This window comes from Panthera uncia, chromosome B1 (genome assembly GCF_023721935.1).
Source record: "Panthera uncia isolate 11264 chromosome B1, Puncia_PCG_1.0, whole genome shotgun sequence".
Lineage (NCBI taxonomy): Eukaryota > Metazoa > Chordata > Mammalia > Carnivora > Felidae > Panthera > Panthera uncia.
This window is the reverse complement of record NC_064811.1, coordinates 33,912,249-33,935,484: the sequence shown is the minus strand read 5'-3', so window position 1 is coordinate 33,935,484 and position 23,236 is coordinate 33,912,249. Positions and strand designations below refer to the sequence as shown.

The 23,236-nt window shown below is 40.4% G+C and overlaps 1 protein-coding gene across 9 annotated transcripts in view; it reads right to left on the bottom strand.

Annotated features, from left to right (window-relative positions):
- Positions 1-23,236, bottom strand: part of LIMCH1 (LIM and calponin homology domains 1) — a 327,784-nt gene that overhangs the window by 172,294 nt on the left and 132,254 nt on the right. For all 9 annotated transcript variants that reach the window (XM_049631913.1, XM_049631920.1, XM_049631908.1 and 6 more), the window contains exon 3: positions 5,507-5,576. In XM_049631913.1, the coding sequence (XP_049487870.1) occupies positions 5,507-5,576 (70 nt within the window). The remainder of the gene's footprint in view (positions 1-5,506; positions 5,577-23,236) is intronic.

The following is a 23,236-nucleotide window of genomic DNA, read 5'->3' as shown; positions in this document are numbered from 1 at the left end:
TAAAATCTGGGCAAGAAAAAGCTTAATCCCTAAATTCCTATTGTTAGCAAGGATTTCATACATTTGTGTCTCTTGCACAAAGTCTGTTTCTGGGATGAAACAATTTAGCACAATCTCTAATGACCATTAAATTGAGTTTCAGGATGTGGCTCGATTGTGCAATCCTGACCAACTGGCAGATTACAGGGCAGCGTTTTTTAAAGTCTTTGGTATGCCAAGACCTAAATTTGAGGTCTTTCTCTCTGGCAAGAGCTAACAGTATCACTAACACCTAGAAAAGAATGCACACATCTGCAGGCAGTCACCACGCGGCTTCATGTGTCAGCAATCGTTACAGAAGAAACCCAGACCTGGATCCAGGGTCTTTGCATTCTTGCCAGGAAATCATTTTCAACTACTTTGTTTTAACACCTTCACCCCTGAATTCTTTGTAACCACAGCTCAACTCAGGGGCTAAAATACACCTATTCATGCTTTGTAAATCTACACGTGTTTATAATTTGCGATTGCTATGTGAAAACACACTTTTCTATTTATCGTCAAGTCAAGCAGCTGGGCCATCTTAATGGATTCTTCTCAACACCAGGCCATTAAGACACACAGGCATGGGTTCCAGGCATGAAAAGCCCTCTTGCCACGCTTCCTAGATCTCCATAGCCCCAGCTACTGAGGACTTCCTGATCACTAGATGGTCAGTGAGCTGTCAACCCCTGACAAAGTTCAAAACCAGCCTAGAAGTCTGTAGGTGCATTTGAGGGGCTCTGTCTGCTTTTTCCTGTCACCAATAAAAGAGGAAGAAAAGGTCACGTGAAGAATATGCCCACATAAAGGACTGCATCTCTGCTAACCCAAGGTGGCCTTTGCCATCTTCAAATCTGCTTATTCAAGACCCCACCCAGCCCCTCAAGAAAAGATAAGAGAATTAATGTTTTTTAATCTCCAACTCTATATTGCAAATTTTCAAGCCTACCAAAAAGTTGCACGAACAGTACCATGAAAACTCTATACCCTTTCTCTAGATCCAACATTTTGCCACATTTCCCTTCTTTTCTTTTGTCTCTCTCTGTCCAGTGTATGTATATATAAAATTATACACTGCATACACTGACTTCTTTTTGTGGAACACTTAGAGGATTAATGTACACATTGTGACACTTCATCTCTAGATACGCCTCCTGCCATCAAGAGAATTCATTCCCCTAATTATACAACTATCTTTGACAATACACTTGTCACATGCAGGAAGTTCAATACTGAGAGAATACTGTTATCCAATATTCAATCTACACTCAAATTGCCCCAATTGTCCCAATAACCTCTATCATAGTTGCTCCTTCTCAACCAAGGATCACATGTCCTTTGGCATATCTCCGAAGTCACCTTTCATCTGTAACCATTTTTCCAGGCTTTGGGAGGTGTTTTCACAGTATGTCTCCTCAAATTGGATTTGTCTGATTGTACCCTCAGAGTTGGATTTGGCAGATACTCTATCGATGTGATGCTGTGACTTCTTAGTGCATCACTAGGACACCTTACATCATTTGTACCCATTATACGTATTGGTAAGTTTGATTATGGCCAATTAACTGTTTAAAGCTACAATATCTTAGCATGAATACTAAACCATTTACATACCTTCTATTTCAAATTGTTAACAACAGTTATTCAAAATCTTACTCCCCAAAGCGTATTTCAACAGAGCTATTTTTGATCTCTCTAATATATTGTCATTTTTCCTAAACCAAGAAATGCTAACTGTATTCTATAATAAGATTGTATGCACCATAAACATTAAAGGCTTCACCAAGGAAGTGGGTCTTGATAAATAAATGGGATTGTGTCAAGAATCCAGGGGGAAAGCATTATATTCATAAGAAGTATCATGAGCAAAGGCATCGTGCATGAGAGTGAATAATATTTGAGGAACTATGGGTTGACTGTAATAATCCAGGCAAGAGATGAGGCCTGCTCTAGGCCTTGTCTGGTGGCCAAGGAGACTCAGACAAGCAGATTGGAGAAAGTTGCTAAATTCTCTTGAGAGCTGAACCGGGCCTGTGCATGTCTATGATGCCTTTACTGACATTGGGAAATTGGTGAGTGGGAGTGGTCATTTAAGTCTAATTTGAATACGTTGAGTTGTGGTGCTGATAGGACATTGGGATGGAGCCGTCCAGTAAACAGAACAAGAGGTTCAGAGTTCAGGAGAAAAAAAAGTGGTGAGCAGTGATGATTTGGGTCACTATTATGAAGAGCTGGAGTCAGGGAGACAGACAAGAACATGGGTACGGAAAGGCAGCAGACCTTAGGTTTGAAGAGAGAACCTAGAAGGACATTAACAGAATGGGGGGATGGAGGGGAGAAGGGTGGCAGTTTTGTTTCTTGCCAGGACCCCCACTACCGCCCTAGTTTTTGTCAATGTTGTTTTGAAGGTAATGGGAGGAGAGAAAAGGGGTTTGACCAGACTTGTAGTTTCAGGAATCATTAATGAATGGGTAGCAATTAACTATACTTATACAAGTACTTTTTTGAACTAAGGATAACTCTGTTGTGTGTTTTTTCAATACCATCAAGCAATTCACTCAGTTCTGAAATTTACTTGGAGAGAGCGTCAGATCCCACAGGTTAAGGGCTCAGTCGCATAAGACTTGCCCCTCTCCCACTTCAGATGCCAATCCCAAAGCCAGGTTGTTACCTGTGCTTCTGACCAACAGGCTGTAAATCTGAGGTTCCCATGACCCCCTTCTTGGGCTTGATTAATTTGCTAGAGTGGCTCATAGAACTCAGAGAAATATGTGCACACAGTTACCAGTTTATCATAAAGATATTATAAATGATACAAATGAACAGCCCCATGAAAAAGTACATAGGGCAAGACATGTGGGAAAGGGCAGAAAGCTTCCATGCTTTCTGGGACCACCACTTTCCCCGAATCTCCATGGGCTCACCAGCCTGTAAGCTCTCCAAACCTCTGTCCTTTTTTGAGTTTTTATGGAGGCTTCATTGGCCATTGGCGATTGAACTCAATCACCAGCCCCTCTCCCTTCCCTGAAGTTTGGGGGTTGGGGCTGAAAGTTCCAGCCCTCTAATCACCTGGTTGGTTCCCCTGGGAACTAGCTCCCCCCACACCCCTTAGGGCTCTCCAAAAGTCACCTATTTACATAAATTAAGGTGTGGTTGAAGTGGGGGCCGGGAGGGCTTGTTATGAATAACAAGGTACTCCTTCAAACCTCAGGAACTGGAGCTATTTCAGGAACCAATGACAAAAGACCAAATATCACTACAAAGATCCTCCCCGCTGCTGTTCTTGTTGCTTTGGAAGTTCCAAGGGTTTTAGGAGTTCTGTGCCCGAAGCAGACAAAGACCAAATATTTATTTCTTATTATAAATGGCAGTATCACAATAATAAAATGGTAAAGACGATGTAAGGGATGAATAATGAAGGTAAGTGAGGAAGTATTATTTGGAAAAGGGCAAGAGAGAGAAAAAATGATGGCAAGGATAAAGTAAAAAGGACATTCAAATGAAAAAGGAAAGAGGAGAAATAAAAGTCAAGGACATAAATGGAAGCAAAGCAACCAGAGCCCCTTGTTTTCATGACTCGAACTCCTGCCTGCTCCAAGTAGAGGCATCATGTAAAGAACAACATTTGATCTATGATAAGAAATGATATAAAGATCAATGCACATGTCCTAAACCCTTAATTTTACTAAAATGATTTATGATTCACATTTGAATTAAGGTTTCAAAACCCCTTCTCCTTAGCTTTCTGGACTCTGGGCTACTTGCTTCTGTTGACATGGATTGTACTGGGACCTCCCTTGACTTCAGGCTACACATTTTGTTCCGATAACATGAAATCCCAGAGTTCCAAGGTCAGGAGATGCCACAGGCTTGGGGCCACACAGATATTTGTCAGCATCATTAAGACTATGACCTTAACATCTGGAAGAAATGGACTTAATAAAAAGTTTTAAAATAATATGTGTACACATTACTACATATATAATATATAATACAGATATATGGATTACTTATTTTATAAAATTATTCAAATCCATTCCTTCCAAATCTATCTATCTATTTATTAACTTACTTGGCTACATGATTCTGATAAACAAAATTAGAGGGTTTTTTTTTTTTTTAATATATGAAATTTACTGTCAAATTGGTTTCCATACAACACCCAGTGCTCATCCCAAAAGGTGCCCTCCTCAATACCCATCACCCACCCTGCCCTCCCTCCCACCCTGCCCTCCCTCCCACCCCCCATCAACCCTCAGTTTGTTCTCAGTTTTTAACAGTTAGAGGGGTTTTTAGTGACTAGTCACCAGCTTACTACTAACCAGTATGGGAAATAAAATGCATCCACAGAAATAGCAATTATTATGATAAAAAAAAATCAACTTTGTTAACTTGCTGAAATCAGGTACCTTATTACCATGACCCTCACATGTTCTCAAACACAGTTTTCTTTGGGGGGGAGGGGATACATCTAATTTCTTTTTTTTTTTCTCATGTTTATTCATTTTTGAGAGACACAGAGAGAGCGTGATTGGGGGAAGATGGATACATCTAATTTCAATTAATCATCCTGATACGGCTGAGAAATTTTTTAACAACAACCAATAAGGTCTATGTAGGAGGCTGCCTAAATTCTTGACATTTTTTTTCTAATTGTTTTTTGCAAAAACCACATGCAGAGAAGGAGGTCACAATGGACACAGTGAGTCCTTACCAGGCCACACATATCCTCAGCTTTTTGTGCACATGTGTATGTGTGCATGTTCCTTCCAGAACTAAGGTGTGTTTGTCTTCTTGATCATCCACCTTTCCCCCCCTTTTACATCAAAGGCAACATCAACTAGAGAATTAAGATTAGTTGCCAAGAGTTAGGAAACATATCAATGCATAAAAACCTGCCTCTAGCCACGTGTGAACATGTGAATTTTGTCTGTTTAAACGGACAGGTTCAGAAGGGCAAGGGCTTTGCTTCAACAATTCTCCAGATGACGTAAGGATCACTTTAGTGTCCATTATGCCTTTAGAAGAGTTGGTCTACAAATGTGGTATTTAAACACAAGTAGATTTTAAGGTTGAAAACAGCAGTTTATGATGGAAGTGCTGCTTGTTAATCATGAACTTCTCTTTCCTTACCCCCACTCCCCTTCCTTCCAGGGGAATGCAATGAAAAACTGAAATCATTACAATCACATTCTTCCCCCTGGGGTCAACCTAATTATCATACTCTCACCTCAAAACAAATTTACCTCTTTAAGAATGAAGGTCCTTATCACTCATGGGAAAAATACAAACAAAGGCTAAGATGCCATTTAAGCGGAACTGCGATCTTCCATTTTTAAATGACCTCTCAGTTTAATGGATTCAATGCGTTCTCATTCAAGTGGAATATATATTGCAGGGGAGCACTGTAATAAATGGCACTGTCATGACCCTTAGGTTAGAGCAAAGGAATATTGGAAAATAAATCTCAATTCTGGATACTCACCAATCCCGCAATGGGGGTAGGCAATCTATTGATCTTTTTAACAAGTCCTGGCTTTATAGCATTCAGCAACCTGTCACAAAAAAGGCAGAATGTCAAGTGAGACATTAAAGCAAGATGGATCACACAAATCACCTTTATCCGGGGCTATAGCCAAATTGCTGAATAGGAAAAGTAGTGAATTTAAAGCATGTAGTAAATCTCAGTAATCTATGAGCCTTCATGCGTACAAGTGAAAAGCTTTGCCTACGTCAAGTTTGTCCAGAGTGGGCGAAGTTTTAGAACTTAGAAATGTTGGGAGAGAAGAAGAGATGGAGACGGGGAGCTGTATCAAGGGAAGGGACAAGGATTCGAACTGGAATGCGGTTGGGAGGGAACTGTCTAGGACTGAAGCCAACTGTTACTATAGGGCAAGGCCTGTTCCCAAATTTCCTGGCCAAGGCAGGGGTCTCTCCAGGAATGCATTAAGTTCAGGGACCAACATCTGTCTTTGCAATAATTTGCCAAGACTAATTCTACCTCCAGACCCTTTTGTTCCTTGAGAGTGGCTTATTAAATGTGGGTGATCTTCACTTAAGAAAGGGAAGAATATGTTTAGCCAGAGGTTAACCAATCATGTCTTAAAGATTCTAAATAAGGCTCACCACAATTCCCTAGGTACAGAAGATATGTGAACAAAACATTTTGGGGGGTAAAGGTTGAAATCACGTAAAAATAGTAATATAAGCAAAGGAATGCAAAAGAAACAACTATAACTACTTGTCTTCAGGAAATAGTTCAGAGTGAAAAGAAACAAGGAAGGCAACCTGTAAAACGAAAATAGGGTTGGCATCGGGGTGATGTGGTGGAGCGTCGCATTTGCAAACCAGGTTATTCAGAAAGGAATAGTTGAAGGTAAGGAGATGTAGAATGCACGCATTTATTCCCACAGTCAGGAATTACAGGAGAGGCCATCGGGTAACTTATCTCAGGATGCAGTGCAAAGAGAAACTTAGGCCAGGGGTTTATTACAACTCCGGGTTCCGCATACTACAACCTATGGGCCAAACATGGCCCAGGGCCTGTTTTGTAAACAAAGTTGTAGGGGTGCCTGGGTTGGTTAAGCATCCGACTCTTGGTTTTGGCTCAGGTCATAGTCTCACGGTTCAGGAGTTCGAGTCCCACGTCGGGCTCTGTGCTGTCAGTGCAGAGCCTGCTTGAAATTCTCTCTCTTCCTCTCTCTCTGCCCCTCCCCTGCTCACACTCTCTCTCTCTCTCAAAATAAATAAAGAAACTTAATTTTAAAAATTTTTAAATAAAAAAAAAAGTTTTACTGGAGCACAGCCATACCCCTTCATTTATGTACTATCTACTGCTGCTTTTGTGACAGCACAGTCGAGTTACTATGACAGAGAACATATGGCCCACAAAGCAGACAATTTTTCCTATTTGGCTCTTTACAGAATAAGTCTGCCAACTTCTGTTACAATTCATGGAATCCGAAATTATAGAAAATTCTGAAGAACCTATGCTTGATAGATCTCTACAAATCAGTAACAAAAGATTCATTGAAACAGTATAGTGAATTAGTCTTAAACACAGCCTATGTTTGACTCTGACACACTGCGTATTAATGAACTGAGAAATATTGCCCCCGTGCTTATGACAGACAGGATAGTGGTTTGCTCCAAGGATCAGGTGCCTGTTCTTGGTAACTTTCCCTGCAATTCCAACGCACTGCCACCAACAGGCACCACTCAGAGCAGATGCATGCCTGTTCGCCTGCCGAGAGTCAAGACGGCACTCTTTTCATGACCCCACTTAGTTTTAACCGTGAGTCTAATCTTTTTTAAAAAGCGCTTCTTTATAACTTATTTTGGAATTACTGGTTTTTTATGTCAGAAGACAATGTGTTCTCTCCTCATTTTACCGCTTAGAAAACTGAAGCCTGATGATGATGAATGAGTAACTTCTCCGGAGCTGATTAGTGGTATAATCAGGCCCAGCACCCAAGTTTCCTGGATCAGCATGCTCTCTTGGGCAGTGTTAACGTCCCATATCTTATGGTTTAAAATAAGCAGATAGATATGATGTATCCAAAGCAAAGTTTTTAAATATATGAAACTCTTAAGATGTGTTACTTTTCTCACTAGTCCTTAACAGTGCCATTTTAAGCTGGATTTTAAAATGTTTTCTGTGCACATTATTGATAATCCAAAAGGATATACAATAGAACATAAGTCTCACTGTGACCCCAGTCTCACAGGGCCCCAGACTATTCCTGGAAGGTAACTTTAAAGACCTTGCAAAGAAAATGTATAAAGATATATATATATATATATATATATATATATATATATATATGTATATATGTGTGTATATATGTATATATATATGTATGTACATATGTATATATGTATATATGTATACGTGTGTATATATATGTGTATATATATATATATATATATATATATCTTAAAAGGACGGATGTAGCAAATCATACCCACTGTCCTACACCCTGCTTTGCCACTTACCAATATTACTTGGAGGCTGAACAATGTACCTTTGAGAGTATGCCTTATCTATATACGTGGACCTGTGTCCTTTTTTAATAGCTGTTGACTGCAGACAGATATGGAGCTGACAGGGGTGAGAGCACTGGCTCCAGAGTCCAACTGACGAATCCAAAGCCCACCTCGGCCATGCACTAGGAGTATTACTTAGGGCCAAGTCCAATGACTTCAGTTTCCTTGACTATAACACAGAAACACAATAATACCAATTGCACTGGCATCACTGAGGCATAAATGTGACAAAATATGTAAGGAGCTAGCACAGAGCCTGGTGCATAATAAGCTCTCTATAAATGTTTCTCTACATTTGTGTGTAAGCATTTATTTTATACTAATTCAATTCATAGCATTTTAGATCAAGCATCTTCTCTAATGCTTTTAGATTTTTCTAATGAAATAGAAATACCATTGCTACAAGATCCCCAAGCTTTGCCACTGATTAGCCAAAGCAGAAAGAACAACAAACACCCTAGCAAAGAATTTATAAATTAAAACTCTTCCTTTAAAGAGGCACCTTTGTATTAATAATTTTAATAACAATGCCCACCAACCCCTCTTTTATCCAGGTTTAGATTTTTCAAAGTCTTAAGTACTTCATTATATTTTTCCTTTGTAGAATTATAAGGCAGAAATCTTTCCTGTCACATGATGTCAAAAAAAAAACAACTATGATTCTAGACCTTAATTAAAAGAGCAGCAAATAAACTATGACATCTGTCAAAATGTTTAACCATAAATTAAAAAATAAAATGCCAAAGTATTCTTAAAAGATCAAGGCAGGTATATTTTCTAATATAAACATTGCACCTGCTCTGTACACAGTTTACAGTACACAACAATAGAAGATTACACTTGGGGCGCCTGGGTGGCTCAGTCGGTTGAGCGTCCGACTTCGGCTCAGGTCACGATCTCACAGTCTGTGAGTTCGAGCCCCGCGTCGGGCTCTGGGCTGATGGCTCGGAGCCTGGAGCCTGCTTCCGATTCTGTGTCTCCCTCTCTCTCTGCCCCTCCCCCATTCATGCTCTGTCTCTCTCGGTCTCAAAAATAAATAAAAACGTTAAAAAAAATTAAAGAAGATTACACTGAATTTACATTGCAGGAATGCCCAACACCTGCTTATCCTGTATTTTGCATTAAACCGAGGACGTTTCTTGCACGTTTCAAAATAAAGCTATGAGTAAGAGTCAAGGATATTCACTTGCAATTTTATTGAAAACCACTATTGCCTTCCTATGTAAACTAAAATATAAATATTTTCAATAAATACTTACTGATGACATACTTTAAAGAGATGATGATATTTCATATTCATGAACCTTCTGAGATGTACCAGCTCCAACTATCCTGTCCTATAGAGACAGGTCATGTATTCATTCCACCATTTTTATAGAAGAAAAGACTGAGCTCCAGACAGATGTGAAGACCTTCATGTCTTAGGGACAGGACAGCCTTTATGTCTTAGGCCAGTCATTTTATACTGAAACTTAGTGCTTTAGAAAGTCCGGCTTCAGTATGTACCATCAAAGTACAACTCAACACACACACACACACACACACACACACACACACACACACACACACAAAGAGAAGGAGAGAGAGAATGAGAGAACGAATCTTTAACACTTAATGAATAGGAAGGTGTAGTGACTTTGGAGTAAGTAGTCTAGGTTTTAAAAGCTAAATTGAACACTCATTAGCTATGTGCCTTTGGGAAGTCACTTGATCAGAATCTCAGTTTTCCCTTATTGGGATTCCCAAAACGGGGATTTTGAAAACCTCACTTTCCATCCAGGATTGTAGTGAGGAGTCAGTTGGACAGTGCGTGTTGCTAGCATTTGGTAAGTGGAATTTTGCATATTCATACTCATTTAGTATACTGAGCATACCTCTTTCTGCTAAGTAAGTTCAGGTCATCTTAGTTTCAATTTTTCCATCAGCCAGCTGCCAAAGACTAAGATAAGTTTTACTTATTTTCTTTTTCTGGCCACATTTGGACAAAAATCTTACATAAATGAATCAACTCAACAAATGTGTATAGCTTGCCTAATATATGTGTGGTCAGAAATGACTAGAAACAGGAAGTCAAGTCATGATCTTGGATAATCCTCAATTATGAAAAAGTTAATGACATTAAAGGTAAGCAAAAATACATGTGTTTCTTATACAATGGAAATTAAATGGTATCTACTGAACTCACATTCTAAATCTGAAACACACTGTGACCTATTTCAAGGAAGGATATTTCATATGTTCCTTCACGTACTCAACAAATATTTATGGAGCATGCATGATGTTCTGGCCTGAAGCTCGGCACAAGGATATAAAGGAAGGCAGGAGAGACCCCAGGTTGTTTCCTCATGGGGCATGCTCACTAGTAGATTTAAAACCCACAGGAAGACCAGAACTATGCACATATGTGGTTCATTGTCACACAACCTAATGCATGGCCATCTTGAGTTTTTGGGAAGATGAATTAAAGACATGCTCTGCACAAATTCTATGGAATACTGTTCTTAAAAGATTAAAGATTAGATTCTTTAAAGAAACAATTATTGAAACACCTAGGAATTATGCTGATGTTCTGATTGGACCACAGGCTGAATTTATTAACTCTTTGTAACACTTAATATCCAGCTGTGGCAACCCTCAATCATTGTTTAATGGTTATAAAATACAAACTGAAAAAATTTGTTCTTATCTGTGATTAAAAAGAAAAAACCTCAAATCTCTACTTCACTCTGGTTCATTCTGATTCTTCCAGCAGCCAATATAATAGCTCCACAAGGGACGTAACACTGAGAATATAGCTACAAAGGATACATTACAAGACCATCCAGACATCAGGAATTATACCAATGAGAAGTTTGTTACTGAACTATAACATAAACATTAAAGGCAAGATTTTTTTAAAAATTGCAGAATTCAGCTTACCCTACAAATCATTCAATTCATAAATTCACATCTAATAATGATCCTAGAGTTTGGGGGAGAGCAGAGAAGCTATCCAGACCTTGAGCACAGGGTTGGGAAGGTCATGCTTAATCTCATGGGAAATCACTTTATTCTTTGCAACAAGAGATTACATCACCATCTCATTAGCTTGGTTTGTACAGCTGCAACAGGCAGCTATGATCACAAAATTACCTACTTTGTGTCTCTTTTAATTTGGCTCAATAGTGTTTTTCTACGTGGTTTCCTTGATCACTTTCTGAGTTTGACTATGCATCCTGAATGAAGGTGTATGCACTTTTATTTAATCTAACATGGCAACTGTTTTTGAACCTAAGCATGAGATCAATTTAACCTTGACTATAAACCTGTTACAGGTGTCATTTTTAAAGACTTCTTTTTAGAGTTGCCTCGGCAGAAGGATAAATGTTAATAAACCTTCTGAGGTCAAAAAAAAAATGGACTAAACTGTAGGGAAAAGTGAAACTTGAACCAAACAAGAGTTTTATACGAACAAAACAGTGATGGAATGTAAATTGCCATCATTAATATCTACCAAACATTTGAGGGGTGCTATGCATCATCCAGAATGTGTGAAATATAGGTCTATTTAAGCCACCTGCATTGAATGTACTCAAAGAAGAGATCAGGAGGGCTTTAGAAGGTTTTTGTCTTACAATTCCCAGAAGCTGGGACCAACTCTGTGAATTGTTCAGCTCAGCAATGCTGGTATTCTAACACACCTCCTGTGGCAGAGAAAACCCACCACTTGTCTCCTTTTCCTCCTGAGCACATATTTCCCACCTTGGCTACATTTTCCACCCTCTTCTGCAATTTTCTGTAGCCATATAACGGAGTTCTGGCCAATGGGGTGTAGGCAGAGTAGTATATGTCACACGCAGGCCTGCCCCGAAAACGCCTCCCAAGTACTGCTCCATTCTCCCTCTCCTCCAGCATTTACAGGTTAGATGTTGACACCCAGGAAGACCTGAGGAAGAAGTCAGGTGTTGAGGATGGAGTCTCTATCAGCTGGGATCCCTGAACCACTGCCAGAAGCAAAGTCATCTCCACTCTTCCCTGTCGCCAGAAGTGGGCTACACAAGAGTAAGTACATTTCCATGGTTTTAAACCACTGAGATCACAGCATTACCCTACCTATCACAGATAGGTCTTTCTCCTGTAAAAAGGGGCCCTACTTTGCCAAACTATACCCAAGAAAATCCCGTCCTAAAATGCGGAATTGAACGCCTGGCACATCCTTTCCTCTGGGGCTCACTGGGAGGGCAGCTAGAAGGGGATGAACTAGCAACTGACACACTGTAAACAAGTGGACCCATTTTTATTTTCCCGCATTTGCTAGAGGAAAACTCTTCTTATGTATGGCTCCGTCCTCAATACTAAAAAACTAACACTAACGAAATAATCTATAAGCATGGAAGAGAAACTCTAGCAATTATCTGAGCATCCTGGATTCCTTTTGATTCATTATCAGTCTCTCCCACAGTCCAATCTTTTTATGGCCATTCCTGCTGTCAGGAAATTATGGGAGTTTTGGACTAGAAGAGGCTGAAAAATCAATAAATCAATCTAGATAAGGAAACTGCCATCAGGCACACGTCTAAGGTCAGAGCTTGTAAGGGGTATTAGGAGTACAAACTCACGTTTCTAAATCTGAGAAGACGACTTTCCTTTGATGCTTCACTTTCTGCACTTCAGGAAATAATCTCCATCTGAATCAATCTGCTCACCACATCCAAAATGACCCCTTCTAAATCTTGGCTTTGGCCATGCTGCTTCCCTCCCCCAGTGACTTCTAGGCTCCCAAGTGCCCACAGGACACCCTCCAAATGCCTTCACCTGGTAATCAAGCTCCCCCCACCAAACTGCCTTCCCCATCATGCCTCCCACTCAAGATCCTCCTTGATTTTATAAGGCACAAGTTTGAGATGGCACGTGTGATCAATGAACTGTGAAACCTGGCAATATATGAACAGAATTCAGTATAACCAAATAAAATGGAAACTTAGAGTTACCCTGACACAGGCAATGATACGTGTGATCACAATTGTGCTATGTAGTAATTATGGATAAATGATAGTAATTAGTATTTCTTTTGCACAACTAAAACCTGGTATTGCTAGGTTTACTGTCAGGAGGGTGGAAAGAAAACAGGGAACACGCAAGTGCTGTGATTTATCTCTGAAAAGCTTCTGTAGCCCGACTTGAGCAGGATACACAGCCAGCCCTTGCTCTCCACACTTCAGGAAGAAGGGCTCAAAACCAAGAGTTACAGGATTGGCACTCAAAATTCCAAGAGTAAGAGTAGCCTCCAGAGACAAAAAGACATGGGTTCAAATCCCAACTCTGCAACTCACTAGGCAAGTTATTTAAGTATTCAGTATCCTTGAGCCTCAGTTTCCTCTTCTGTAAAATGGGGACAATAATACCTATTAGTCATGGCACGAGAATGTGAAATAGTGCATGTAATGCACTTGGCACCAGCCTCGTGTGTAGTATACACTTGACAAATGGCGGTGGATATTACCATCTCCATGCAGGTTTTGACCCCAGCTCTCCCCGAAGATGGAAATCTGATATATCCATCATTGTTCACCTCTCCTCCCAAGCATCCTGCCTGTAGCTAGAGGGAGGCTGAGAGTTGGAAGAGATGAAAAACAGAAGGGAAGGAATGAGATAATGTCAGTCCTTTTGGAGAGACTATGTCTCTGGGCGTAGTCTCCAAAGCTGGGGATAGGGAGGAAGGAAGGAAGGATGCCGACAAATGAAAGGCAGTAAAAAGCTCCAAAGACAAATTCGGCTACATTGCAGCTGTGCCCACAGCTGCGGGTGGCCCTGCTTTCCTGCCAAGTTCTGGCTAATCCTTTAACTCTTGCTCCTGTCTCCCTACCTCTTTTGCCATCCTGAGAGTGATGGAGGAAAGCCAAGAGCTGAAGAGATGCTTTGCTATCCTAGGAAGGGGAGGTCAGCCCCTATAAGGCTAGTTAGAATTCTGAATTGATTTACTATCCATTCCACATACTGTTATCAAACGCTTACCCCACACCAGGTGCTGAGCTATGCTCAGATGCCCTCAGAAATTGGGGTCTACAATGGGACTGTCATTATTTCAGATGTGATAGGAGTTACATAACACTGTGAAGAACATTAGTTCTATAGGGAAACTTCCAGGTTCTAAATGGTGACTTGGAAGAGAGTTTTGGAAACACAGTATACATACAGGAGTTGTAAACTAAGGATGGACATAGTAAGACAAGTGTAGGAAACATCTCTGCTTCTCCTTAGGAGGCAAAGCATTTTATTCAAATATTTGTGTTTGGTGCACAGCAGAAAGTAATCAAGTGTCTCCACCATCACCAGATGTCATTTCCTAGAAAACAAACATAATCCCATCACTCCTTTATACAGAAACCATGTTGGCTGCCTATTGCTTGCCACATGCTATTGAAACTCCCCAACATGTTATTCAAGGTCTTCTGAAAACTGACCTGATACCCACCATTCATCTCCAGCCTGCCCCATCTTGAATTTGTCCTAGGCTCTGGTCACAGTTTCTTCCCTGAGCACTCAAAGCACCTTCGTGTTGCTGAGCATTTCAAGTTATTGCTATTCCTTCTGACTTGCCATTACCACAGGCCTCCCTTGACTCCTTTGTGGCCTGGCAAACTCATACTCATCCTTCAAAACCCAGCTTACATGTTACCTTTTCTTCACCCATTTCCGAGGTACAGATTATATCTTCACCTCTAGATTCCAATACTCTTTGGCTTCCTTACTTATCACACATCACAGAAATTGTCCAACATCCCCATCAGGCAAAGGGTTAGTTCTCTCTGCAACCCCATCTCTACTGGAAGGGCTAGCTCTTGGTAGGACCTCAATGTTTGTTTGCTGAGTAAAGTGATATTAAAATGAGCAACAATTGCAAAGTATTGGGAAACCGAAAACATCAGTTTTGAAACTGCAATGAACTTCAGAGCCACGAACAATTTGGCAACTTTGGTTGTTATTCTTCATCACATCCTAACCAGTTTCTCAGCACCAAGACTAGAGTTGGGTTCAAGAAATCACACCATACAAGGATCATCTGACAGGCTTCTGGTTCATTCCCACCAATTACAATTATTTTAGTAAGTTCCTGTTGGGTCTGTGGGACGGGATGAAAATGAGTGGAGTCACCCTGTTCCCCTTTAAAGGACTGTTGGGAGCTGGTTGGCCCCAAAGGAAGCAGTAAAGTCTCTAGGTTCTTCTTTTCGATGTCCCACAGGGCACACAATGGGAAGGGTGCCAGGGGAGGCAACACCATGGTCACTTCCCCTTGGGCAGGCCACATTACTGTGGGTGCAGTAGAAATACAAAATGCAGTCTTATTCAGAGGAACAGAGAATGTGTTCTGGAGGTCAGAGGCTCTGGCAGGGGAGGAATCAGACTAGAAGTAAAGCCTTTTCGTCTGTGGTAGAAAAAGACCTTTAAGGGAAGAAAAACTACAGTATTTAAGCAACAAAGTTTCCTCATTTCCCCATCCCATGGCCTTTCTATGTCTAATGTTATGATGTCTCATTTTAGTTTTCATTTGGACACTTTCTTTAAATCTTATCGGAGGTAGAATATTAGTATATTCAATCTACAGTACATGCTCTTCAATAAAGTTCTAGAATATTAACAGCACATTACAATAGGATATTAGTACCTCGAGAAATGCACTAAATGACATTTGGAATGAGTCTTTTAGATAGCATTTGAAAGATCATGAAGCAAAAATTTTAAATTCCATTGTGAGTGAGTGTACGGGTGTGCATTTTGTATGTGTGTGTTTCAACAGCTTGAGACATAACTCACCCATTGAATGTGTGGAATCCAATTTTTTTGGTACACTGACAGGATCACACAACCATCTCTGCAAACTAATTTTAACTATCCTTCCCCCGAAAGAAACCCCTTATCCATTGGCTTTAACTCCCACCCCACCCACACACAACTCCCAGTCCTAGGCAACCACTAATCTACTGTCTGTCTCTATAGATTTGCCTTTTCCAGGCATTTCCTATAAATAGGATTATATAAGACGTGGTCTTTTGTGACTGGTTTCTTTCATTTAGCATAATGATGTTGGTTCATCCATATTATAACATGCATTGGTAGTTAATTCCTTTTTATGGCCAAATAATATTGTAATCCATTCATCAGTTGATGGGCATTTGGGTTGTTTTCAACATGTGGCTAGTATGAATAATGTCACAAACAGTTGTATAGAAGTTTTTGTTTGGACACATGTTTTCATTTCTCTTGGATCTGTATCTAGAAGTATTATTGCTGGGTCATCTGATAACTTAATGTGTAAACTTTTGAGGAACTATCAAATCATTTACCAAAGTGGCAGTACCATTTTACATTACCACCAGCAGTATATGAAGGTTCCAATTCCTCCACATCCATACCACACTTATTTTTGCCATTCCAGTGGCTGTGAGGTGGTATCTTATAGTTTTGATATGCATTTCTCAAAAAATTAATGATATTGAGCATCTTTTCATGTGTTTATTGGCCATTTTTATATCCTTTTTGGAGAAGTATCTATTCAGACATCTTTTCCCATTTTTATTAGATTGTTTATTCTTTTATTATTGAGTTATGAGTTCTTTATATATTCTAGATACAAGTCCCTTCTCAGATATATGATTTGCAAATATCATCTTACTTTCTCCCATTCTGTGAGTTGGGAAATGGTATTGTTTGCAGGACAAAAGCTTTTAATTTTGATATAGTTCAATTTATCCACTTTTTCTTTTGTCATTTGTACTTTTGATGTTATATGCAGGAAACCATTGCCTAATCCAAGCTCACAAAGATATACTCCTATGTTTTATTCTAAAAACTTTCTAGTTTCAGCCCTTACATTTAGGTCTACAATGCATTTTCAGCTAATATAGCATGTTTTTAATACACATTGGTTAGTTATAACCATGTTAATAATTTGAAAATGTGAATTTTGGAGTAATCTTCCTTTTTCCCACTCTTCCTCCAAAATGCTTTTTACATTCCTACACAAGAAGCATCATTCAGCATAGAAAGATAGGTGAGTCACTGTCCCTGTATCAAGAATTCATAACTAGAAAGTTAAAACATACAATCTCATGAGTAGTGCCCTGTGTAAGACAAATTACTTGCTCTAGGCATAGCCAAAACACTTTTCAGACCAGAAACAAGAGAGAGAGCACTTGAAATCACAGTTGTCTCCACCCCAGGATGTATGGTTGTTACCACCATGGTTGCTAAGAGGAGGAAGGAAGCACTGAATGTAGGCTGCGGTGAGGGGATATCTTAGTGGAGGAAAAGACACCCAACATGTGGGTTTAGGATTTAGGGAGATGGAAATGGACAGGAAGTGAACACCCCAGGTGGCTGGAACAAAATGCAGCAAAGGTACAGAGATGGGGAAGCACAAAGAAAATCATTAATACAATAATTTTCTGTAGCCAGTGCAAAGGGATGGTGAAGATAGAATAGAAACACTGCACCCAGTGAGGGACACCGGGTTCCAGGCAAAGGAACTTGAATTATGTCCTATTTTGGGGGAAGGGTACCGGGCATGATGAGGTCGTGTCTGGGAATGTTGGCCTCATGGCAGAGTATACAGTGGTATAAGGAAAGGCAAGCACCAGAGCTAATCGCTCAGCCATAAAGTCCTAACTTTCTATTTGTCATGTCATTCACTCTTTCTTCTTTTCCTTAATATAAAGAGGGAAGTCTATTTCTGCATAGTTAACTTTAAAAAAAAGATCATTTAAAAACCGGGTCCTTGGTGGGCTATTTAAAAGGGTCCTCTTCTGTGGGTTACCAAAGGAAACATTTGGAATGGCACGCTTGAGGCAGGAATTTTGCACACTTCATTGTGGGAAGTCAGCCCACCCAGCCTGACAGCCCAGTAGAGACAATCAAAAAATGGATTATTATGGAAATACAATTAGGGAGCTACTAAATCCTCTCAAATACAAGCAAAGCCTAATCCAGCATGTAACTCCAAAGGCAGGCAATGAGATGGGCCAGTTTCCCCTCTACCACACAAGCAGCCCATACTTAAACCTGTTGTTATATGTTTTTTTAGTCAATTGATCATTCCAACAAATGTGGAATAAATTTGTTCAGGAGTAAGGAGATTAAGCATGTGATTTAAGTGAGCAGAAGTTTAATACTTTTTTAAGGCACAGATTGGCAGGGTGAAAGAAATCACCACGTTTTGAGAGGAATGGTTCCTGAATGATAACTGTACCAATTAAGTTTCAAACACGTTTTCTGGCAGCATAAAGACAAGTGTATAATTTCCCTACTGAGTCTAGGTCATGTAAAGCTGTGTATTAAGAAAAAAGAAGTTGCGACCAGGATTATATAATTTTAACGGACAAAATATTTGCAAAGATGGATAAGCTTGAGAATGTTTCAAATGCACACACGTTCCCCCCTCCCCCATCCAGCAGACTCCTGTAATTGATGCCAAGGCACAGTTTGAATGGGGACAGTAACCCCCCCCCCCCCCCCCCACACACACTGCGCTAAGAGTCCCTCTTTTGAGTAGGAACCAAGGGCTGTTTATTTCATGAGAACGAAAGAAGGAAAAAGACAACACTGGGAGTCCATTATGGTCATTATGAATCCTACAGATTCTCCTGCTATGGTTTTCATCTGTTTTCATCTTTCCTAACAGAAGGCTGTTGGGATACTCAGTTCTTGCTTAAGTCCCCACCTAAGCCAGGCCAATCTTCAAACAAAAAGCAGCTTTTCACTGGAGAAAAAAAAAAAAAAAAAAAAAAAAAAAAAGAGTGGGTTGAAACGTCCTCACTTGAACTTAAAAGCTTAATGAGTCTTGGTGCCAAAGAGTGGGAGACTGGCCAAGTCAGCGAAGCCAACTGTGATATGGTCGAAAGACAAAGGAGAACCCTACACAGAAGGCCTATCAAATTCTTACCAGCCTGCTAAGGTCAAAATCAGTAAAGGCAAAAGGACCCAAGCTTGCTGAGATTTGAGTGAGCATCTGGGTTAGCGAAAGAGCTCCAGACAAAGCGTGCGAAGACATACTGCGCTCTACCATCCTGGGTCTCCATCTCATCATTACAAAGGGAGGCGGGAAGAGCTCACCCAGATTGTTCACCTGCCAGGGCTGCTGTGAGGATTAAATAAGGGTTGGGTTTGCAGATACTGATCAAAGCAGTGGTGATTAGAAGGCATCAGTCTGGAGTCGCCAACAACCGGGCCGACCACACACAACCCCGTTTGCTGAGGACAGGCTCAGATTTCATTTGTCGTTCTAGTGTCTTGGCCAGTCGACACCCCCTTTTACTCTCAAAACCATCTCAATTGAATGACAAACTATATTATATAGTCGCTTTACAAAGAAGACATTAGGCCAGATGAACCTCTTTTCTTTTTTAATAGCTGAGGAAAATATTGCATGTGTAGTTTACATTAGATAAGGACTCTACCAAGAGCCTACTGAAATGATGTAACAGAATGAGCCAGACTTACAACCAATGTGGAATCATGATCACTGGTCTGGCAGTTCTCAGAGACAGCTAGTAATTGACAAAGGTCTCCAGTGCCTCCCTCTACCAGTAAGGCAGACCTTTTCTTAGGTCTTGTGCAAGCTGACCTCTGCTGGGGCCATGTAATTCAGGTGACCACCAGCCTCTTAAAAGTCTTCTTAGTCTCCTTGGTTTCCAAGACATACTTTCCTGGGTTTCCTCTCATCTCTCTGATCCCCCTTTGTAAGCTTCTCTTTCTCTTGTCCCTGATCCGGTGGTGAGCTTCCTCAAACGGAGACCTTGTTCTGCTATTCTTTCTTGATGTGATCTTTTCTGCAGAGAGACGGTCACAAATCACAGCTTGGCCCTGATGTCCAACAATGGCTGGCAAATCATATTTGAGAAAGTGAAAGGCATCGCTTCATCTCTAAGCTCCAGGCCCCTGTCCCCAACAGTCCACTGGACTGTCCCCTAGGTGGGCCTTCTATATCCAAAACTCACCTTGCCCAAACTGAAATCATGACCTCTCCCAACAAATAAAGGATCCTCTTCAGTGTGCATCAGGGGCCCTACTCTGCTTGCCATTAATAACTGAAACACTAGTTATTTTGTAGTCATTTCTTTCATTTATCTATATCCTTTACCTTACTAAGTCCTGTGATTTCTTCAGCATTCTTCTTATTTCCATTGTTCTGGAAGTCAAACCCAAAGTCCTTCCATGGCTTCCAAGGCCCTGAGCAATCTTGCCCCTGCCTCTTCCTCCTCTCCATCTACCCTCATCTCACACCATCATCCTCTGTTTCCTATATTTTGGCCCAATGAGTCCCTTGTAATTCCTCTAATACACTTAGAGACCTGAGACATGTTACTCTTTCAGTCTATAACATGCTTCTTCCTTACTTCCATCTCCCCTCCTTATTTCCTGGCTAATCTCTACTCTTCATTCAGATCTCTACCTTAATGTCTCTTCTACAAGAGAAGTGGGGTTTATGCCCCCTGTGGAGTCAGGATTTAGATTCCAGATCTGATCAGGGCACCCCTGTTACATGATTTAATTGTAGAGTATACTAGACTTTCTAGTAACTTAGCACACTTATAAGTGGGCTTTTCAAAATGTTACTTGAATGAAGAAAAAGAAACCCTCCTTGCTGTCAGGCAGATCTCTTCTATGTATACTAAACACAGCATCCTCCTTTCTGACCCCAAACCTTGCCTTCTACCCTTGTCTCTGTGTAGGATGCCTTTCTCTTTCCCTCAGACTATTCTCATTAAGTAAAATTCACTTGATGTAGCATCTCTCCAATAACTATCTCCCAAACTATAATAATCTTCCTTTGTCTAATGTCTCATTAAATCTTGGTCACTTGCATTTACTCACATATTGGTTTACGCTGTTACTTAACTATTTTGTGAGTGTGTTCAAGCCCCCAAAACATTATAAAACTCTTGAAGATCAGGAATCACGCCTTCCATTCCCTTTTCATGTCTCTCAGTTCCTCCTTTGGGGCTGTGCAGAACATGGTCAACATCTAACAAATCCTCCATATGACAAAGTGTCTCCATGCAAAGTCACACCATCAACTTCTAACCTGTCCTAGAAGGCTAGTACACATCTGTGGCACACCACATCTCACACTGAAATCAGGACAAGGATCCAGGACAAGCCTTCCTTAGAATAAGCAGCTCATTCATCAGTGGTAATATAGACAAGTGTCTGCCAACAGATTTCTTATCTTCAGACAATTATTTCACCAACATAAGAACTGAGACAAAAATACACCAAGACATTCTCTGTTGGTCACTTATTATTTGCAAACTGACATATTCAGACTTTGCATTCCATGAAAACACATCTGTAGAACAAAACCCATAATTTGACCTCTATAATTCCAAAGAAGATGGGGATGTAGTAGAAACTCTTATACTAAAAGTAGATACTTCTGTGCTTTGGTCTCTAGACTTCAGGGATGGCCCTATTCTTTATGTAAAAGTGTGTGTGTGTGTGTGTGTGTGTGTGTGTGTGTGTGTGTGAAAGGAAGGGAGGGGAGGGGAGGCAGAGGAGGAAAGAGGAAAAAAGGAAAAAGGAGAAAAAGAAGAGGGCAGAGGACCGGAGGGGTGGGGACAGAGACAGAGGATGATACTGACAATGACAACTAAGACTAGGAGAAAGTTAAGGTCACTGATGATTAGGTAATCTAGATAGCAATCTTACTACTGGACTCAATTTATTCAACAGGTGCCTGTAATAGACATGTTATGTGCCAGACCAGTGTCCAGTGAAGGAAATACAAAGATAAACAGAAGGGGTCTTCAGGAAGCTTTCACTCTGGTACAGGAAGTAGGTGTGGGACAAAGAGGTAGAAACACTGTGATACATGCCAGCCCTGAGGTGGTACAGGTCCTTAGAAGCCAGATGGGAACCTACTCACTCTCCCTGGAGGATTCTGGAACAGCTTCCCAGAGAAAGAAACCAGGCTGGAGAGAGTGAGAGGAAATGACATCACCACAGAGGTCAAGGTTACTGTTTTCAAAACAATCACTCTAGGCCTCGAGCTTCTGCCAGCCAAAGCTCATTATTCACAGATGATCAAGTTTGTAAGGGACTCAAACTTTCTTGCCCAGTTTTCGATCACAGGCTAGGCAAGAGAAGCTGGAAAGGAAAATCCCAGTTCGTTCATCCTGTAGCTTGTTGGCTGTCCTAGAGAAAGAGCTGATGGGTGCCCCTTGACATAGAGTTGCATTGACAATGTTATATTCATAATTGACTTCGGGCCTATTTCCAACAATAATAATGAGAACAGCTAGTGGTCCAGAGTGCCAAGCGAGCACCAAACACTGCTGAGTGTTTTACAGTATTCTCTTCCTGGAATCTCTCAGGGACCTTATGAGGTAGTGATTTCCTCATTCCATAGATGAAGGGAGACAAGTTAATATTTAAGTGTCTGCTATGTTCCACGCACTAAACAAAGAGATTTATCCATATCATCAATTCATTTAATCCTCAGAAGAACTCTATTAATTAGGTACAATTACATTGGTTTTTATAGCTAAGGAAACTGGGGTTCTAAGAGGTTAGGTAACTTGCTTGAGGACACATAGGAGACAAACCGAGGATGTGAGCTGTTAACTAGGTTGAACCATATGAAACCACATTTTCTGACTGTTTTTGGTCTATTAGTATAGTTGCACAGGATTCAACCTAAGTGTTCCCCGATCCATTCACTTTCCACTATACCATCTCATAAAAGCACAGGAATTGGCTTTGTGTATCTTTGGATGGTAACAAAAAAGAAAGTAAAAGGGGTGAGGGAGGATGAGAAATCAAACAGAGAAGGTAGGAGAGCATACACCCCGTAACTAGATGCTACCTCAGTTCCCCTGAACAACATGGGGGTTAGGGGCACCTACCCCCTACACAGTTGAAAATTGATGTATAACTTTTGGCTTGCCCAAAACTTAACTACTATTAGCCTAATGTTGCCCAGAAGCCTTACTGATAATATAAACAATCAATTAACATATATTTTGTATGTTATATGTATTATATACTGCATTCTTACAATAAATAAATAAGCTAGGGAAAAGAAAATGTTATTAAGAAAAGCATAAGGAAAAGAAAATACATTTATAGTTCTGCACTGTATTTATCAAAAAAATCCTCATGTAAGTGGACCCACACAATTCAAACTATGTTGTTC